Consider the following 20,246-nt stretch of genomic DNA (forward strand, 5'->3'; position numbering starts at 1 on the left):
GCTAATTTTCTGTTTTGACTAAGGAAAAGTATCAGACCTTTCTGGAACACAAAAAGTTCCAGGCTAACGTAAGGCAGATTCATAGTATGCTGTGCCTGAACCTGTGGCAAATTAATCTATGTCTTCTACGGAGGTCTCATCCAGCTACTTCAGTATCCCACTGCAAGACTCTGCAATAGTCAGTTAATCTAGAGGACCATTCACATTCATTGCTGCTTACCAAGGCAGCTTTCTCCTGAAGGAACATTGCTCACTACACTAGCTTGTCTCTGCATTCAACCCCCTTAAAAGCTCTGCAAGGGCTCTGGTCACCTTCCCTGCCTGTCAAGTCTTCAGCACACCAACTTTTTAATTAATGTGCTGTTCAGTACAGAGGAAGTTTGCTCAAGTTTGTTGGAGGATGCCTTAATCCTCTGCCAAAAAACCTCTGCTGAGCTTCTGATTTTTAACATTGGTACCCTTGTTCTTCAAGCGCAAGTAAAGAGGCATTTTCAGAGGGCAGAAGGAGGCTCCAGAAAGGAAACATCAGCCTCTCAGTCATTACAGGAAAGTATGTTCATGTTAGTTTTTGCAGGGTAGCAAAGGCAGACTAGAAGAGGCCAAGGTAAGTCTGATGGGACTGTCACAATGGAGAAAATGGAAGCAGCACTGCCAGATGCAGTGGGAGTCCCATTAGAATATATAAGAATTTATTGCTATCACCCTAGCTCTAAGGCTTACTAATAGTCCCTTTAAGAAAATAAAAAATAAAATTAAAAAAGGCAATTTAAAAGTGATTTTTGTAATTGGCAAACATAATTTTATTTTTTCATTGCCAAAACAGATGTTACTTTATCAGAGAAAATTTTTTGTTTTAGGCACATGCCAAAGAGCATAATTCAGCATGTTAACTTAGAATATAATTTCCTGCTCGAAAATCCAGACATCATGTTATCCTTGTCTATCTGATTCCACAAAGTTTATTCTGCACGTATCAGAATTGCTTTTTCTGGTATTCACATACATATTCTGAAGATGTAATTTTTAAAGAAGCTTTTAGCCACTGCTGAAAGAAGCCTTTACTAAGATTTCTTTTGGTAATGCTTAATTAATAATCTTTACTAAAGAACTGTTTCAAAAACTGAAAGGTTAAGAATGGAATCACATTCCAGTCTGAGACCAGATACAATTTTCAAATAATCTATCTTGCACACCACGGGAAGGATTTTGTAGAGCTGTTTTTCATGAAGAATCAGATTATTAAACTCCCCTCTTCAGGATACATATGCTTCCTACATTTCAATACTTTGTAAGTAAATAATAGCAACTTTGAGAAGAATAGAACTCTTTCATAATCAAGAGACTTACCAATGAAGGGTCAAGGTAGCTGTGCGTGGCTGACCAGGTCTGTGGGCCAATTAAGCTGTACAATGGGAAGTGCTGCTGGGGACTGTATACTGGAGGTATGTAAAAGGATGTTGTGTAACGCTGCTGCGTGTAGAGGTTCATATCCAGAGGTCTATATCCATTCTTTGGCAAAAATGTGTTTATAGCTATTGCCTTTGCTTTTATCCTTGCCTGCAAAGGAGATTAGATTATTTGTTACAGCAGCCTTTCAAATTAAATCAAGATGGTTCAAACTAGTCACTCTCCAGCTTTAAATGGACACTTGTCAGTAACTGCTTTCTCCTTCAAGGACGGCAGCAACAGCTGAATGCTTCCCTGCTGCTGGGCTGGATATGCCACTGCCGGAAGGGAGGAAAAGGACAAGTAAAACAGTGTGTGCTACATTTCAAAACCATCTCCAGGTCAAATGGCTCCTGACACTGGGCTACTTAAATTTATATTAGAAAACACAGTGAGCACCACAAAAACCAAAACATACCCACATGCTTCCCCTCAAACTCAATAAAGGTCTCTTTACCTTAATCGGTTTTCCTTGGAAAGTTTTCACTTCTTCTCTAAGGTATCTGTAAGCCTTTAAAAAAGGTAATTATTGTATTTGTCAAATACAATTTAAACAAAGGATACTTAACATTTTGACAGGCTAATCCTAACATTAATTCTTGGAGTGCCTGCTAACGTTACACTACACAAAACTCTCATATATAATCTGCATTCAGCAAGATTTAAGTTATCCCTGCAGAAGTGCTTTAGTAGCATTAAAACAAGACCAATGCTTATGACTAAAGCATTTCAATGCTCTATTCAAAACATCAATGTTCTCAGTACAAAAAAAATCAAAACTTTGGCCAGGAGGCCAATGTGAACAAGATAAAGCTCTTAATAGTTATGGTTAATAGTACTGATAACTCTATACTAGCTAAGGGAAACAGTGATGTGTTTAGAGGTTTGGGTATTATTCTTTTTACCTTGTTACACATTTGTAATACTGTTTACGACCTGTCAATTAATTCACCCTCATCTTGTCCTTGTTTACTGTTACATTCTAATATGCTTCAAAATACAGTGTTACCTGCTGTGCATCGGCTTCCGATTCAAATGTGATGAACCAATTGTCATTATAGGCAAACTCACAGTTGATGAACTTAGGCAAATTGTCTCCTTTGAAAAGTGCTTCAACCTCCTGAGCAAAGTGGTTTGATAAGGAAGTAGAGAAAAGGGTGGAATCAAAAAAAAAAGGATGGAGAGAAGAAAACATCAATTTGAAGTGCAAAACTCTGTTATTCCAAGTAAGAAAGATAAAAAGTACTTTCAGGCTTACAAAATAGAACTGTAGTTCAGAATACCTGCAGCAGTGTTAGTTCTCTCCCATCTCCCCACTAGCTAGAAGGAACTCAAACAAGCGCTGTCTAAGACCATATTGCAGGAGAAGTTGCCTGTTCCCTTTAAATGAGGGGAGATAAACTGTTTAGGCCACAGAGAGACACTTACACTTGGCATCAAGTCCAGAAAGTTGTCTATTTCTCCCCTGTCCCCAAACCCATGGTGTCATACCAAAATCTTTACATTCAGGACAGGAGAATCCTGCCCTTTCAACAGAAACCTGGAGATAAGCTTCAACTCAATGTCTACAGAGTCATGTATCTGAAACAGGGTTTATGCTACCTCAAACCTGATCAGAGAGTTTCCAGAGAAAACACACACCTTGGACTTTAATTCATTTGCCTATTTTTTGTTTTGGTCAGAGTTGAGCTGAGCAGCACCAGACGGCAACACAACTTGGGAGGCCTTACAGTATTTTGGAACTTTGCTGCTTAAACAAAGCGGTACCAGAAAACACAAATCTGCCCAGTTAAGCCTACATTTTTTCAGTCTGGCAAATTCAAACACAACATACAAAATACTTCACTTGAGACCGACTCTTGAAAATAAAGACTCCTCAGAATTTTGTCTCAAGCATTTAAGAGTGACTATCCAGTGCTAATACATCCAACTGACAAACTGATGGCAGCAACAAAAATAAATTTAAAAAAATCTAAAATACTAAAAGCTAGGCAGTCTTTGAAAGGTTTCATTTCATTTGGAAAGCTGGAAGCAGCTATTATCTTCAAGCTACGTACATCACAAATATCCAACTTCTCCCCTCTTTTAGTATTTTGTTTCATGTTCCTGTTTATTAAGTCCACTTAGTTTTTTGTTGTAAATTTTTAAACTGCAGTACTTCTGATTTTTCCCTGAAGACTATCAAGAAGAGCAACTTTTTCAGAATCTTTAGTCTTCCTTGTAAAATTAAATAGAGAGGAAACTAAAGTATCTACCAGTCATCAAGTCTGTGCCTTCTCCTCCTTTTTGAAAATTCAAGGTGGTTTAATCTTATAGCCCCATAATTTTTTCTAATATTCCCACTAGTCATAGTCCCACCTACATCAGAGTTGCACACAGTATCTTTCAAGGAATTAGGTTCTCCACTCTTGCACTTGTTCCACAAGCTAGTGGAAATCCTTAGTGACTTATTTGCACATCTCACCTCAGAATTATGGAAACATTTGCAAAGTTTTAAGTACTTTACTTGAACAAACTTCAAAGTGCAACAGTAGCTGTTTCTAGTCTAAGACTTACCTTCCTTCATCTTTGTTTGCTAATTATTCAAGGATCTGAGCACTAAGTGCAGCCTCCAAGAAAATGATAGCATCTCTATCCAAAGACAGCACTGTCAGTTTCTCAGCCCTCTGCAGTGCTACAGGTTCTACCCCAGCTTTCCTATGAGCAACATGCTTCTATCAAACTTATCTTTTTCTCCAAACACACACCATAAATTAAGTTTAGGAAATGTAAGAAACTAATGGCGTATTAAGAAATGTGCTATGAGTATTGAAATTGAGAAGAAATCTAACCATATCCTAAGGGAAAAGCATTCATTACAGAACAAGGAAACACTTACTTCAATGGGAGTAGATTCAGGTACTTCACGTAAAATCACAATACAGCGATTCTGATTTGGCCTAACTTTTTCCCCTTTTTCATCCACTTGAACTAAAGGCAACGCTAGGAGAGAAGAGACAAGAATGTATTTTAGCTGTCAGCAATCATAATGGCTTTGCACACCAAAAGATGCTGTGGACACAGTTTTACAATGCAAGACTTCAAATATTTTTGGACATTAAGAAACAAGCAGATGAAGACTAAGAACACTTTCAAATATGTGAAACCAAGTAGACAAGTTCCTTATAATCTCCACACTCTTCCAGCCTAGCAAATCCCAAATCATTAGCTTTTTCTTCTGAAGCACACACTAAGTTCTTTTTTGGTTCTTAGCTTAATGGTAATATCCAGTAGCCTTTTCTGAGAAATTAATCATAGAAACACAGAATACCAGGTTGGACCTCAAAGATCATCTGGTGCAACCTTTTGTGGCAGAAGCACAGTCTAAACAGTATGGACCGGCACCCTGTCCAGCCAAATCTTCAAAGTATCCAGTGTTGGGGAATCCACTATGTCCCCAAAGAGATTATTCCAACAATTCAGAAATTCCAACAATGATTGTTCTCATTGTGGAAAATTTTCCTCATGTCCAATTGGAATCTTCCAAGAAGTAACTTGGACCCATTACCCGCCATCTTTACCATGCAACTCTTTGTAAAAACAGAAGTCTCCATGTTCTTTGCAGTCACCCTTCAATACTGGAACATGGTAACAAGGTCTCCCCTGCACATTCTTCTCAAGGCTGAACACACACAGTTTTCCTGGCCTTTCCTAATATGTCAGGCTACCCAACTTCTGGATCACCTTTGTGGCACTTCTCTGGGCCTTCTCTTATCCTCCAAATCTCTTTTGTACAGACAGGACCAAAACTGAATGCAGTATGCCAGGTGCGACCTGACAAACTCTGAGTGGGATAATGACTTCTTTCCCTCTTTTTGACGCAGCCCAGCATCCTGTTGTCTCTGCCACAGCAGCACTGTTTACTCACACTCAGTTTGTTGTCCAGCAGGACCTCTAGGTCCCTTTTACAGAGCTGCTCCCCAGCCAGGCAGATCCCAGCCTGTGCTGTACTCCTGAATTATGTTTTCCAAAACCTTACACTTGTTCTCAATGAACTTCTTGAAGTTCTTGTTAGCCCACGCTCCAAGCATATCCAGGTATTCTGCAGGGTGGTTCTCCCTTCTGAAGTACTTAAGCTCCCTGCTTAATTTAGCATCATTAAACTCCATCAGGGTACGCCTGATCCCATCACCCAGATCACTTATGAAGATATTAAACAGCACTGAGCCCAATATTGATCTCTGGGGGACTCCATTCATGATAGGTTGTCAGTAGGAAAAGAAGCTATTTACCACGACCCTCTTGGTGACACCTGTTCGCCAGTTTCCAGTCGTTGCATGGACCATTTGTCTGGACTGTAATGCATCTGTTTCTCTAGGAGAGGGCTGTGGGAATCCATAGTGAAAGCCTTGGAGAAACCTAGGTAGGCACTGTCCATCACTTGCCACACACATCAACCGAGCAAGTCACTTTGTCATAGAATGTGATCAAGTTTGTCAAGCACAATTTGCCCTTGGTGAATCTATGCTGACTTTTCTCAGTCAGGTGCTTCATTTGACCTGTGATAGTCCCCACAAGGATTTGTTACATAACTTTCCCAGGGAATGAAGTAAGACAGATGAGTATATAATTTCCTGTGTCCTCCTTAAAGCCCTTGTAACAGATGGGGGTAACATGAGCCTTCTACTCTTCTGGGACACCCCTCAACCTCCGTAATTTCACAGAGATTATGGAAAGTGGCCTCACAATTATGTCAGCCCTCTTTCTTAACAGCTACAGATGGATATTTGTCAGGGTCCATCAACATGCACAGGTCAAGCCCCACTGAAACAGTTCACACTGACTCTTCCTTCAGTGGTGGGTCTGTGTTTAGATCCACCCGGGCCAACCCTGTTCCCAAGGTCTGGGGTCCAACAGTGCTGGCAAGAGCAGATATGAAGAAAGCATTGAGAATCTGTCTTTTCAATGTTATTGGTGACTAATTCACCTCTCCTGCTTAACAGAGGGCTAGTATTTTCCTTCTGTCTCTGTTCATTGTTTACATACCTGAAGAACTCTCTCTCAAAATTTTTGACATCTCTGGCCAAAGTCAATTCCAGCTGAGCTTTTGCTTTTCTAACTGCATCTCTGCACACCCTGGCAATGGCCTTGTAGCTCTCAACAGGTATTCATCCACTTTTCCATCTCTGGTATGCCTCTCTCGGTTTTGAGCAGACTCAGAAGCACGAAGTTAAGGCGGTATCTTGATCCACCTACTTCTCTTACCTTTAAATGGGTTGAAATGGTTTTGTGCTTCCAGGAGAGAACTCCCAGCACTCATTAGGTTCTTTATCCTCCATGGAAACTTCTCACAGAATTCATCCCAAGTGTGCTCTAAGCAAGCTGCAGTTGGCTCTTCTAAAATCTAAAGCCTTAGTACCAACCCTCAGTGTACTCAGCTCGACCCCAAACCCCACAGCACTGTGAGCGCTGCAGCCAAGACTATCACTAAGAGAGATATCACAATGCAGGTTTTTCTTGGTTTCTGAGTTCTGAGTCCAGTAGTGCCTCATTCCTGGTAGGCACATTAACACTTGTATAGGGGAACAGTCCACTATACATTCCAGAAACTTGATGGATTATGTGAGCTGCTGTATTGTTCTTACAACAAATGTCTTGAATAGTTGAAGTCACCTGTAAGAACCAGGCTTGACTGACCCAAAACTTGCTTAAGTGACGCACTTGCTTTGTTGTCCTTATTGTCTTGATGTGCAGGTACTGTAAGATCCCCCTTGAAGACAACCCCTTCTGATCTTGACTCAGAGGTATTCCAGAGAGGTTGCATAATTGATGGAGTTGACTTCTATACCTTCAAAGTTCTCCCTAACAGAGTGTGACTCCCATCTCTTCTTCTCCACTTGTCTTTAGAAAACAGCCTAGAGACATCCATCTTGATCCTCCAGTTACATGAGTTGTCCCATCATGTCCCACAATTTAAACTCCCATTTTTTCTTATTTGTACAGATCATTATTCAATATTTGAAATATGAAGTACCTTTGATAAAACTACAGTCCTATAATTGTGATGGTCTAAACTGGAAGCTGCTTGGGTTGTTTAATGCTTTACAGACAAGTAATGGCATTTTACTGCAATACATTAAAAAAAGGAAGAGATTGAAAATTCAGATTAATAGTCCTACGGCAATAAATGAAATGCTTTCTAGCATTGAGGAACTTTTACTTACATCTCAGCACTTCAACAATCAAATCCATATCAGTACTGAGTTTCTTGACATGATCAAGGTTTGCTACTGTCATTATTGGCACATACTGATCACTGTCCATCTGTGATATAAGGTACATGTCACTGGCAAGATTTTCTCTGTTGGGAGAAAAAAATAAAAATGGGGAAGTGTCACAGATACAACGTTTTCCAATAAACTTGAGACAAAAACTCCTCACATAGTAGAAGGCAGATTCCTTCAGCATTTTCACTAACTAATTGAAATCATTGGCTTAAATAAAGCTTAAGTTTCTCAGCTTCAATTTGCAAAAAAACCCCAACAGTAAAGGTCATAAAAATTCACCTGACCTGTAATTGCTTGTAACTACTCTCACTTCAAATCAATCTATTTGTTAGTTTATGCTTTAGGTCCAGAAGTTCCATGTAGGCTTTAGGAGGTACATCAACACAATACTGGGAAATTTCTGTGCTACTTTCCCCAAATTCTCATTCTTTCCACTTAGTTTTAAGTGACAGCTGAGAAATACATCAACATATATCCCAAGTTAGGTACTGGATCTTGTTAGTTATCCTCCAGTTTGCTACATTTACATATATACATACCTAGATAAACAGAATTCCAGTGTCTTTTTCAGTAATTCTCGTAGATCTTCCTGACCTTCTGGCTGCAACTGTTCGGTTCCACCTAATAATTAAAAATACTTTGGATTAAAATGTAGTTCTGCTGTATTACACAACAGGTATTTTAATCAAGTCACCATGTCTATTACTGACTATGTAACTAGTAACAAATTTTCAGATTTATTCACCAACCACCAACACTGCATGGGAACACTTTATTTAACACAGAAAAGAGAAATCATGTCTGACTTCACTTATTAACCTCTGTTCTCCAAATACATAAAAATCTGAAGCATTTTTAGAAGAACAGCTACAAGCCCATCTCAGAGTAAATACTGAACTAAACAGTAGATCTGTCTTCCATTCTCAGGCAACTAATCTATTTCTATTTGACTAAACCCTGACTAGTAAGCAGCAAGTAAGCAATGCAATAGAGACACTCCACATTTCAGCCTTCACTTTGAATTACCAACACACTAATTCAGAAAAGAGTTTAGAACATAAGGTTATAAAATACCTGCAGATATCCAATCTGCTAACAACAGATGTGAATTGACAATCTTTTGGTTAAGAAGGTAAAATTAAATTTTTTCTTATACTTGGAAGTTTCAAGTCATCACACGGAAAAACTGAATTTCATGTTCATTTTAGTTTAAACCCAATTTACTAATGTCAGTAGAGGTTAAACTAATTAAAGATTGTAAGTTTAGTGTAGCTTTTAGAGATTTATAAAACATTTAATAACATGCTATTTTGGTAAATATATATGTAAATAAATTAGTTTTTTAAAAAGTATTTCACACCAACTATTTCCCTCTATACCCTTCCCTTCAGTAACTTTCATCTTTTTCTTCAGCTTTCCTTAACCATTCTTCTTCCTAAAACAACTTCTAATTTCCTCCCACCATGTTGCCCTTCAGATGTTCTACTCCAATGAATGTAATGCCAACCCCTAAGGAATACACATATCGTGCTCTAACCACTATTTCCCTTCCACATGTCCCCTTTCTTTGTTGTCTAAAACACAGCAAGGACCAAAATTATATGCATTTTAAAAAATATTTATTAAAAAAAACCACCAAGATTTCAGACTTGGGACCACCTGTGTCACTATTCATCAGGTGAAACAGATTCAAAGGGCTGCTCAGCTGCTCACAACACTACCTGACTCTTGTTACAAGTTAACTATGTTGAGCACATAAAGAACACGCTGACAAGTTTAACACTAAGCTGAAGAATGCTTTTTCCTTCTAGACTGTGAGGCATCATTAATAATATTTTTTTATTTGCCAGTTAGTTATTATTTAATATTCCCCAATAGCACCCTTAGGTAGAAGAGTAAAAGAGAACTTTCAGTTTTTAACCATAAGCAAGGATGATGCCACAACTGTGTCTGATTTCAGCTGTCTTAATTTTCAGCGATTAATGATGCTATACTGGTAATTTTAAATACGTGTTATAAAATCTTTTAAGTACAATGAGCACAGAACAGACCTCCCATGAATCTCAAGAAACATCCAGCACATTTTCTTCTTCCCATCCCTCATCTCAGTTCAAGTAGTAATCCTACATGCATCTTGCAGACCTTCTGTGCCTTTCAGTGAAATACAAGCATGGCTGAATCTCTATGCTAGTTTCCAGAAGCTTCTTAAAACATACCATCTGGTATAGACTACAGTTACTAACAGTTGCACTGAAAAAAAAAATCCTCAAAGTTCATTAGATAAGAATGCAAAGAAGTTAGACTAAAACGTTGCTTATTTTAGTATTTCAAGTACAAGACTGGTCTTTCCACACATTATCATTACTTGAGACACAAACTATATGTGCATCTCACCTCAGTACCTGACCCAACTTGAAACATGCAGCTTAGACAGGTAGATATCTAAATGTAAATGTCTACAGTAGAGATTTTCATTCAAAGCAATGTTTCAGAAAATACTCACTGACACTCAGAACATGAGATCGATTCTGTGCAGCACCTTTTAAGACTTGTACTCAAAACAAGAGGAGACTGATCTCCAAACATGTCTAAGTCTGATTGCAAAAGATACAGGATTTTCTAGGGTCTGTTTATGGCATACATATATTGAACACAAGTGGTGGAGTTTGGGATGCTTTCGAGCTTTTTTTTACGTGCTTACTGTTCAACTTGAAATACATATTTTTTGTGGGTTTTTGTGTTGTTTTGGTTTTTTGTTTGTTTGTTTGTTATGTTGGTTTTGTTTTTAATGAAGTCCAAGCAAATGCTAGCTTTCTCTTACCTGTCTGGGTGGTTTCATGCATAGACTCATACTCAGAATGATCGAGAGCCAAAGGGTTCATATCTGTCTGGTCTGACACCGAAACAGCTGGTGACGGCTCTGGCAGCTCTGTCAGCACTGCATTCTGATGCTTTTTGTCGCCATCACCATTGGCATCCAGTCCTGCAGCACAGAGGACAAATGTTTTTTTAAGTCACTGTAACTTCACAGTTACAACTAAATCTGAAATATAGTTGCTCACATATTTGCTTTAAATTTTTTTAACAGAAAACTAAAATTGAGGACATTCAGCAAAGAATTTTTCCTTTTGCTTGAATGACAGCCAGAAAATGTTATTCATACCTTCTTTACAACAATCTGGAGGTTGGTCAGGTATTTCTTCCCACGTTTTGCTCACGCTACCATCAGTAGCACCACTTGCTTCCAAGTGTAACATATGATTTCCCCACACCTTTGCATTAGGGTTTAACTCAGAAACCTTGGTTGACTCCTGCAAAAGGAAATCAATCATGCACTTTGTGGATGCACAGCACACATCTGTGTGTAGATGTGTACAGTTTCAAATAACAGTATCAGCATACAACTCAAGACTGTACTGTCATGTTTTTTCACATCTGAATACAGAAACTGAATTCCCATAATCATTTCAGGTACAAAACCACCTGAATTGTGCTGCACAGAATTTACTTCCCTGATTAAGAATCACCAGAAAAGGTTAGCCAAGCAGACCAAGCACCAAACATTTAAAAGACCTAGACTTCAGGCAGTTCTCTAATATGTCTACTTGATGCTGACTACATTGCTATTGTATCTGTTTCTGCAAAATAGCATTAAAAAAACAAACAAGAAAATACAAAAGTACAAGAGGTTTTCTTCTAAACTTATATTAGCATGTAACATTTTAAATGAAGCATTATGGAAAATTGAACGCAATAAGATGTGCATGACAACTTCTGTTATTACTTCAAGATGAAGAACAGAAAGGATGAATTCTGGATCCAGTTAAATCATCTCAAGCCATTCTCCTTTAACCTGGATTGGAAATGCACACATTTAATTATTATATATGGTTATATATAACCATCATATAAACGGCTATATCTGTGCTTCCGAGAGATTGCTCTCTGCAGTGCAAGCATCTACAGGACTTCATTGATAGGGACATGAGACAGTTTTCTCCTGTGTTGCTAATATTTGAGCAAAGTGCATTGAATTATTTCATACCAAGAACATATTTGGAATGTTTTAATATGATTATACTGAAAAGATCATTGTTCATGATAAGACACATTAAAAGAGCTTATTAAAAATTAGTTTTGTTAATCTACAGATGCTAGGAACATTACAGCATTTAAGACAGGCATTCCAAAACTCCATGAAGCTTTAAATCTTAAGCACATGTACTCAGAAAGTTATTATCACAATGCATAGAAAATACATCCACAATGTAAAAAGACCTAAAAAGTCTTGACTTAAGCATGTCTACTGAATGACAGAAAATACCTACAAAAAATGGAAGTGTTTGACATAACTGCTTGAATACTAAGCATTCAAAGATGACAGCAAGTTCCCTCAGTTTTCATTTTTGATATAAAAAAATGCCCCCAGGAGACAGCAAACACCCTCTAATACAATCCACTGCCCACACTGCAACTGCTGGGCAAGCTCAGAGCAGCTGCTCCAGCACAGTCCGTGAGGGGAACAATATCCAGCACTGGCTCTGCTCAGCAGGGAAGGAAAGGGAGCAGCAGCTGCTGCAGGTTGGCTTTCACAGACAGAATAAGGTTGCAAAGGACCACTGGAGGTCATCCAGTCCAACCTCCCTGCTCAAGCAGGGTCTCCCAGGGCATGTTACTCAGGACTGTGTCCAGATACCTTCCTCTGTTTCTTACCCTAAGAATCACGATCCAGTCCAGTTCATTCCCCTCACTTCTCCTGCAGCCACTCCTTTCTACAGCACTTCAGAGGATCACCCCCAGAAGTGTGCAAAAGATTTCCTAATTGCTAACAAACAAGAACTTCAGGAAACGCTCAAACATTTCTTTCTATACAAAGGTAAAAACACTATTAACAGTCTGAAATAAGCTTCCTTTCCACACACTGAAGTGCTTATCTCGAGTTCATCTGGAACTGAGAATCTGCAATAAAGGTAAGTTACCCAATGTTTGAACTTCCATAGAAAGTAAATAGAATCAAAAAGAAAAGAATATATCAAAGGAAAGGGAGCAGTCAGCTTCAGGACAAAATAATGTGATCTATTTAACTAAAGAAACCACAGTTTGACTTGGCTTAGTCAAACTTGTAACTTCAGTTTTAATCTTTAACATCAAGTCACTTATGCAGAATACTTACTAATTCGTCTTTATTTTGCCATCCCCAAGTACCAGAATTTTCTGGTGCTAGCAGCTGACATGGGCATCTTTCCACAGCACATGAAGCACCTGTTAAATCTTCAGGTTCATTCTGGAAGTTTTCACCAATTGTACAAAGTCTGTCATTCTTCAAGGTATTGTTAGAAACGGCATTATTCCATAAAAATCCCACCAGACATTCACCATTACCAGCAGGAATTGTCTCAGAAAACACCTGATTTGTCCAATCAGCATTGCCAGCCTGAAGACTGATGAGATGTGGCCACACTTCAATGTGAGGATTTTGTCTGTCCAGTTCATAGGGGTGCTGCTCCTGGTCACTCGATACATCTTCCATCAGATCTAACACGCACTGCTCACTGCCGCGCTGAAATCCTGCGGCACCAGGAGAGGCACTCTGTATTTCATAGGAAGGAGTAGCAGCGTATTTGTCTACCTGCTTTGGGTCAACACAAACTCCAAGCTCTTTGTTTGAGAAAATCTTGTGATCTGGCTGCATCTGTTCCCAGGTTGTGGTCAAGTCATTTGTTTGAGTATTTAATATATAACTGGTGTTATTCATTTCAGTAGTCTTGGCTTCTGCCTGCTTCAAATTCCCCCTGGTAACAGATTCTGGATTCCCAGCTGATACACTAAAACCAATGAGGTTCTCCTTTGAGTGAATGTTGACACTGTGTTTTACTTCACCATCCTGAAGATTACATTGATTTACATCACACATACTTTTTTCAGGAGTTTCTGATCTTTCTCCAGTAAAAGGCACAACAGAAACTTCCGTGTTCCTGACCTCTGGCTCTGGACTGGCACACTGATGTAACTCAGGCTCTTCCACTGGTTTGTTATGCACTTGAGAATATGGATTTTGACACAATGATGGTAAACAATTATGAGCTTTATGTAAGAGATTACTGGCATCTTCCAGTTTTTTAGTATCATCTTTTAATTCTACACTCTGGTACATACAACTGTCCATGGCTGCAGGTACAGTGGAGTCAGAGGGAACATTCTGACTGTGAGCCAAGCCTTCACTGCAATTGAACATGCCTTCATCACAATCAACAATGCTGGCATCCAAATTTAGTTTTACATTTTCTGCATTGTTATCAATGGACTCAATCAGGTGAACTTCAAATTTTGTCTGGTTTACAGATTCTACTACATCCTCAGTTATTTTGGCTGACTCAGTCCCTGGATTCCATTGATTTTCCACTGCATGGAAGGAACACACATACTGTTGTTCATCTGGTCTACAGTTCACATCCATTTTATTCATATCCTCACATTCCACAGACACAGAGGAGATGCTGGTTTTGTTATCCAAATTGGAGTATTTGCATATTTTACCTTTATTCCCTGGTGACCCTTGTGAAGCCTGACATTCTAGGCTGTTTTCCTTTAGGAACACATAATCTGTGCTTGGGTTACGTAGTTCGTGAGATGTCAAAGTGCCCTCACTTACCCACAGTCTAGTTCTGCTCAAGCTACCAGCTTCCTCAGTCAAGGCACCAGTGACACTCACACAGGCACCTTCCTCTGTGCCACCATGGTCTGCAGCTTCAGCCAATGTCTTGATTTCACTGCAGCCCTTAATCTGAGTTCCAAAATCAGAACTTTCCTCCAAGTTTTTGTGCGTCTCAATCATATTCAAAGCCTCACAGCCACACAACATTGTACCTGTGCATATCTCTCCATCTTTCAAAGATTCTTCCAAACTGATGTGATGTTCACTGCAGCCTGGTGAAAACATTTGGCTATCACTGTAAGTTCTTTCAAGTGTTTTATTTTCCATATTTGATTTTACTTCACTTTCTGGCTCTAGAAAGCAGACTTCTTCAGCAAGTTTATCTACATTGTCCATTTCACGTAACTCCAATGATAATTTTAAGTTACCCCTCATGTTCTCTGCCATCTGTTCAGTATTTATTTGCTCTACAACACTTGAGGGACTCCTACTTAAACCAAGTGGTACAGTATCAGAATGGTTACTTCCCTCAGTTTTTCCTGAATTCCCTACTCCAGTGTCTAATAATACACTGGAAACAGAATCACTGTGTTTCACCTTTTCTGAGTTAGCATTCCCAGCAGCATTCCCAGGGTTCATAGAATCACAAGCTGTATGGAGTGATTCCTTCCAACTGACAGCACTACCTATGGAATATACCTCCTCTTGCTGATTCTCAGGGATGATTTCACCAGATACTTCTGCTCTTAAGGCATCTGTTACTACATTGTGAGTATTTAACCCATGCACCTGACATCCGTCAGTCAGTATGTTATCAAAGGAAGGGATATCTATGCCACAATATTCATTAATATCCTTTCTCTCCGTGTTTGGCCTATCCTCTTTTTTATACTCAAACAGTTCTTTCTGTGAATTAGTTTCCACTTGTGCCAACTGCTGCATTGGAAATTCCCTCCCCGTGTCTAGAGGTCGTGCTATGCTGCACATTCCTTCATCAGTAACAGCAAAGTTATCTACGTCTGCTGCAGTCTCCTCATGCACAGTAGCTGGCACTTCTTCGTCCCCTTTCAGATCTTCAGCATCTACCACACAAATACTGTAAAACTCTCTGTCTTTTACATTTTGACTGTTGTCTACATCAAGATAGGAAAATGTTGGAGGCACCTCTTTATATGAACTTGAACCTTTCTGTAGGCTGACGCTCTTGCTGTCTTTAACATTTAATGTTGTTTCATTTTGCCTTGAATGGTCACACGTCACTGCATAATCCTCCACAAAATTTCTATTTAAGGAAATTTCACTCTGTAAGCCTTTGTCTAGGATGTCTGGTACATGTGAATTAGAAACATGATCAAATAAGCAATCCTCTTGTACAGCTACATTTTCATTATTAAAATTACTATTAATATTTTCTATACTGTTCATGTGCTGACAATTGCTATTAGATTTTTTAGGTGCTCTTTTGTTAATAACCCTGTCTTTCTTTTCTTCACTTTTCTGCAGATTTCCATATGTACCAGAGACTTTCAAGAGGTGACTAAAGGAATTAAAGAAGCTAAAAGGTCTGTCATACGTCCTCCTAGAGCTCTCATGGGGAGTATTCTCCATGCTTTTATATGATGGGTATTTTGCTTTTCTACCCCAAAAGCCAGATCTGGAATCTGATGCTGCGCAGTCATCACTACGAACATGTTCAATGCCGACTGTCACAGCTGCCCCGTTAACTGTCCTTCCCACTGTATGCAGATCCTGGCTTTCCACAGTTCCAAAAATTGAAGATAAAGTTTTACTTATCCTTGACTCTGGTGCTTCCTCTTCCACAGATTTTGGTAACAAGCTGGTTTTCTCCTCACTCGTGCCGTTACTCAATTCTTTACTGAAGCAGCAGCCCATGTTTAATGTCAGAGGGTCTTCTCATTGCAAATCACCTTCCTCTTACACTAAACTAACTTTCTATGGCTACTGAGGATACAAGCCAACACCCAACTGCCAAAAATAGCACACTTTAAAACCATGCAGAGGTTTCATATGTCATTGCCACTCAAAGCCCAAACCCCAGTTGCTGAGCAATGTTTCTGTATTTCATCATATGCACTGTAACATTCAAGTCAAATAATTCTAATGAGATTACAGTCTGTTTGCGTGTATTACCAAGTGTTATGAACTTCTACTGTTTAATGTCCTGAAGAGTATTATTCATCCAAATCACTAAAACATTTATACATCTTTCACAATGTCCATGTGTGCTGGAAACTACTTGCCTTCACATTTAATACACCTCCCACTTTCTATACAAGGATAAATGCATTCTGGCTTCACACGTTTAAATCTGATGTCCAGATCAAACACATTTTTGACCATTTTCTCCTTCTGCTCCCTTCCCCCAGAGCTGAACCTACACCACGATTACTTCTTTAGGAAAAACAGGCTAAAGATAGATAAGACCTCATGTATTCCATTGAGCAGTCACTGTACGTTATCAGAAGCTCATTCTATTCCAAGGCGCTTTTTTGGTTTGTTATCTGCATGAAAAAAACAGAATACATAATCCCTCAGTGACTTATGGCACTGGAAGGGGCCTCAAGATCATTTAAGTCACCTCATGGTACTGTAGTAGGATTAATTATAGTTAAGCTCCAAAAAATTTGTGTATTCTTTAAAAAAAAACCCTCAAAAATATTTAAAAAGTAATTTGTCTAAATGCTACTCCTTCCAAAAGTCTGTCTCCATGTTTTCATTGTTGCATATAAGCATACTTCCTTCTAACTCTATGACAACAAAAACATTTTTATACACATGTATTTATATACTGAAATATTTCTATTACTGTAAGTCCTTTTGGTTGCTGAAAAAAGTGATTGTGTTTCATCAAAAATAAAAACTCAGTAAAAAAGTTGGAAATGCCCAGCAATCTTTTTCTGATCTAAATGGAGTTGCTCTTATTTGCCTTTACATTACCTCACATCACTCAGACTGTCTCTCAAATTCATGCTGTTATTTCAGATTTGGACCCCATCCTTCAGAGCCAGCAGACTCTACAACTACAGCACCACCCTACTGTGTTACTTAAAAGATGCTTGAAAACACCAAAGAGTGTAAGACAAGACAGACCCTTGAACTCCATTTCAAATGTTCTTTCAGATGTACATTGAATTGAGTGCTACTTTTTCACTGGTTGTGCCCCTTAGAGCAACTAATACTCTACTAATTCTGACCATAAAAAAGAATTGCTTAATTGGCTAGAAAACACATCCCCTCCTCAGCAAGTCTGGTTTGAAATTGCAAAGTAAGAACAGAGGAAGACTATCCCTCTGCCCCTAGGTGATCCAATCCATGAAGCTTCAAAGTGCCTGTAGCTACACTGTTCCTAAGGATAGGAAGTTTGATGCATCATTGCTGCCATCTGCTGCATTTTTTTTAATTCTCCTGTGGGACAAAGTTATTCAACATGCTTGGATCCAGACTTAAAACTATGCCAAGTCACTCCTCTCTTTAGCATTCCCTGGAACCGAGAACAGGGAAAGGGGGAGGGAGTTACTTATAATAGTTTTTTTGAAGAAATGCCATGAGCAAACAATTTAACTGTTTTTAATGTCAGCTTAAAGTCACAGTAATACTTGCAAAGTTCACAACTATTCAGAAAACTCCCTCATCAGGTAAACAAATAGCAAGATTTTTCTCTCTGTGATTTAAGAAGTTGGGCTTTCTAGAGAGGAACTAAGTGTTGTTAAGAGACAGACCAGAGCAAAGTCCACTTTTCCAGTGCCTTAACAACCACTTCTGCTATCAGCTAACGGGGAGAAAATGGGTGAACCAGTTCAGGCAAGCAGAAATTTCTTCCAGTTTTCCCATACGCTTCTCATGTGCAAAGGCACATTTTGTTCTCATTTCTTTGGTTTTATCTAAGAGTTCCGGGGATAATTTCTATTTTTAAGCACCTTTCGTACACATTCATTAAGTCACATTCCTCAATACTGTTTACTGTGGGATCATGACTTGAAAAAATAACCCCAAATCAAACCAAAAAAAAAAAGAAAAAAAGAGAAAAAAAACAAAGAAAAAAAGAAGACAGCTACATGCATTTAAGCAGAAAATGCCACCTCTATTATGCTACATCATTTGAGGCTGCTTGTTTAACTTCCAAGACTCCCTAAGTCTTAAAAACCTTCTGGCTAAGCTAAACACTGCCACCTGACTTGAAAAGCACTTAACAGAGTTTGTGTTCTGCCACTTCAGAACCCAGCTCTGCTGGGGAAAGTGTTTTGTTTATTTTGGGGTTTTTTTCCCTTTATACATGCATATTTTAGCTCTGGTGTATTTCTCCTCTACTGAAAGCCTGAACAGGTTTTCCCTCTTCATGAAACTAAAGTGCTCTGAAGCAGCACTTTCATAACCTGAGCAATTACTTTTTTTTAATAGGTATTTAGTCCCATGTCCTGCACACACCTATGCAGAAGGCAAGAAGTCAACATGCTTATTAACAGGAATATACCTACCCATCTACTTTCATTCCTCCATGTACCTAGTTTTTGCAAAGCATAAGGATTTATTGCAGATATAGTCTTATATATCTAAATTTTAAAATATAACGTAAAATTAGAACAGCACAAGTCAAAATAATCTTTACAACCTTCTGATGTCTAACTTCCTTTATTCTTTTTCTGTAATAAAGTCATGCAATTATAACAAGCCCTGAAGAAGCAGTGATTGTGCTGCAGTCCTAGGCCATATCTGATGCCATGCCAATCATCAGTTATGGAAACAGAGAAGAGCAGCAACACAACAGATGTCACAATGTCATTACTCCAGGCTTTTGGAAACAGCTGGCCAAACTGCCTAACTTTCCCTCCAATATATTTCAGGGTTAATGGATAGCTAAGAGTTTAAATACATATTTTATAGATAAAAACAATTAAACATTAGCATTAGAAGTTATCTACAGGTGCAAAACCACTTAGCACTTATGGCCTAAATCTACAATACCATGAAAGAAAGAGCAAACATTGAACTGTATTGATCCTTCAAGATGCTGATACCACACATGTCCAGTTTAAGGTCTAATCCTCCCATTTCTTGTTTAAAGCTATTTATGATCTCTTGAATTATTAAATATCAGCTACTTGTTACACAAACTGCTACTTACCTCTTAACTGGCACATACTGGATGCAATACTGTGTACTGCCAGATGATTTGAGGGTTATATGCTGTAGTGAATTTTCACTGAACTGTTACACATGGTCCTATCCTAATCCTCAATTCCTTTTTATTCTGAATGGCTTGCAAAAGGATTTTTGAACAGCATAACCTAGCAGCCCTAAGCCCAAGACATCCTTTTGTTTAGGAAAAACATTTTTGGGAAGTACAATTAAGTGACATCTTTCAGGAATTTCTAGTTATTTTTCTTGTGCTCACAACAAACAATAGGATTGAATTTGTACTTACAGTACCTATAAGCATTGACAAAAACCAGTGTACCACACGGATTTGAATTCCCGTTAACAGAAACTCATGGCAGCACCTGATAAGTTTTCCACGAGGGAAAGAATGGATGATACTCATTGCAATCAGGCAGCAAGTTTAAACGGCCTCACTGTAATATCCTCCACTGAAACAGCCCAACATCTGCAGAACCTGCTGTCGCCTGAGGACAAGAATCCCTCCTACAGGTATTTCCAAATTTTCAGATCAGGTCTTCAATTCAGCCAATCAAGGAAAGAATACTCTTTGGTACTGGGAAGTGCTCTGAGAGGCTACATATTCAAATGTGAGCATGGCAGAGGAAGAGTTTAGGATCAACAAGCAGGGAAAAAGACTATGCACTCCTTTAGCACTAAAGGTTAGTTAAGTCCTGTCTGGCAAACACAGGTCATACAATATA

At 38.7% G+C, this 20,246-nt stretch overlaps 1 protein-coding gene across 6 annotated transcripts in view; it reads right to left on the reverse strand.

Moving 5' to 3' along the window:
• LARP4B (La ribonucleoprotein 4B) overlaps window positions 1–20,246 on the reverse strand; it is a 58,631-nt gene that overhangs the window by 16,138 nt on the left and 22,247 nt on the right. For all 6 annotated transcript variants that reach the window (XM_071559857.1, XM_071559858.1, XM_071559860.1 and 3 more), the window contains 8 exons: window positions 10,876–11,023; window positions 10,534–10,695; window positions 8,252–8,333; window positions 7,650–7,786; window positions 4,325–4,428; window positions 2,456–2,566; window positions 1,904–1,957; window positions 1,348–1,557 (listed from right to left, as the gene is read on the reverse strand). In XM_071559857.1, the coding sequence (XP_071415958.1) occupies window positions 1,348–1,557; window positions 1,904–1,957; window positions 2,456–2,566; window positions 4,325–4,428; window positions 7,650–7,786; window positions 8,252–8,333; window positions 10,534–10,695; window positions 10,876–11,023 (1,008 nt within the window). The remainder of the gene's footprint in view (window positions 1–1,347; window positions 1,558–1,903; window positions 1,958–2,455; window positions 2,567–4,324; window positions 4,429–7,649; window positions 7,787–8,251; window positions 8,334–10,533; window positions 10,696–10,875; window positions 11,024–20,246) is intronic.

The sequence above is a fragment of the Pithys albifrons genome, chromosome 7, assembly GCF_047495875.1.
Source record: "Pithys albifrons albifrons isolate INPA30051 chromosome 7, PitAlb_v1, whole genome shotgun sequence".
In the NCBI taxonomy this organism is placed as follows: domain Eukaryota; kingdom Metazoa; phylum Chordata; class Aves; order Passeriformes; family Thamnophilidae; genus Pithys; species Pithys albifrons.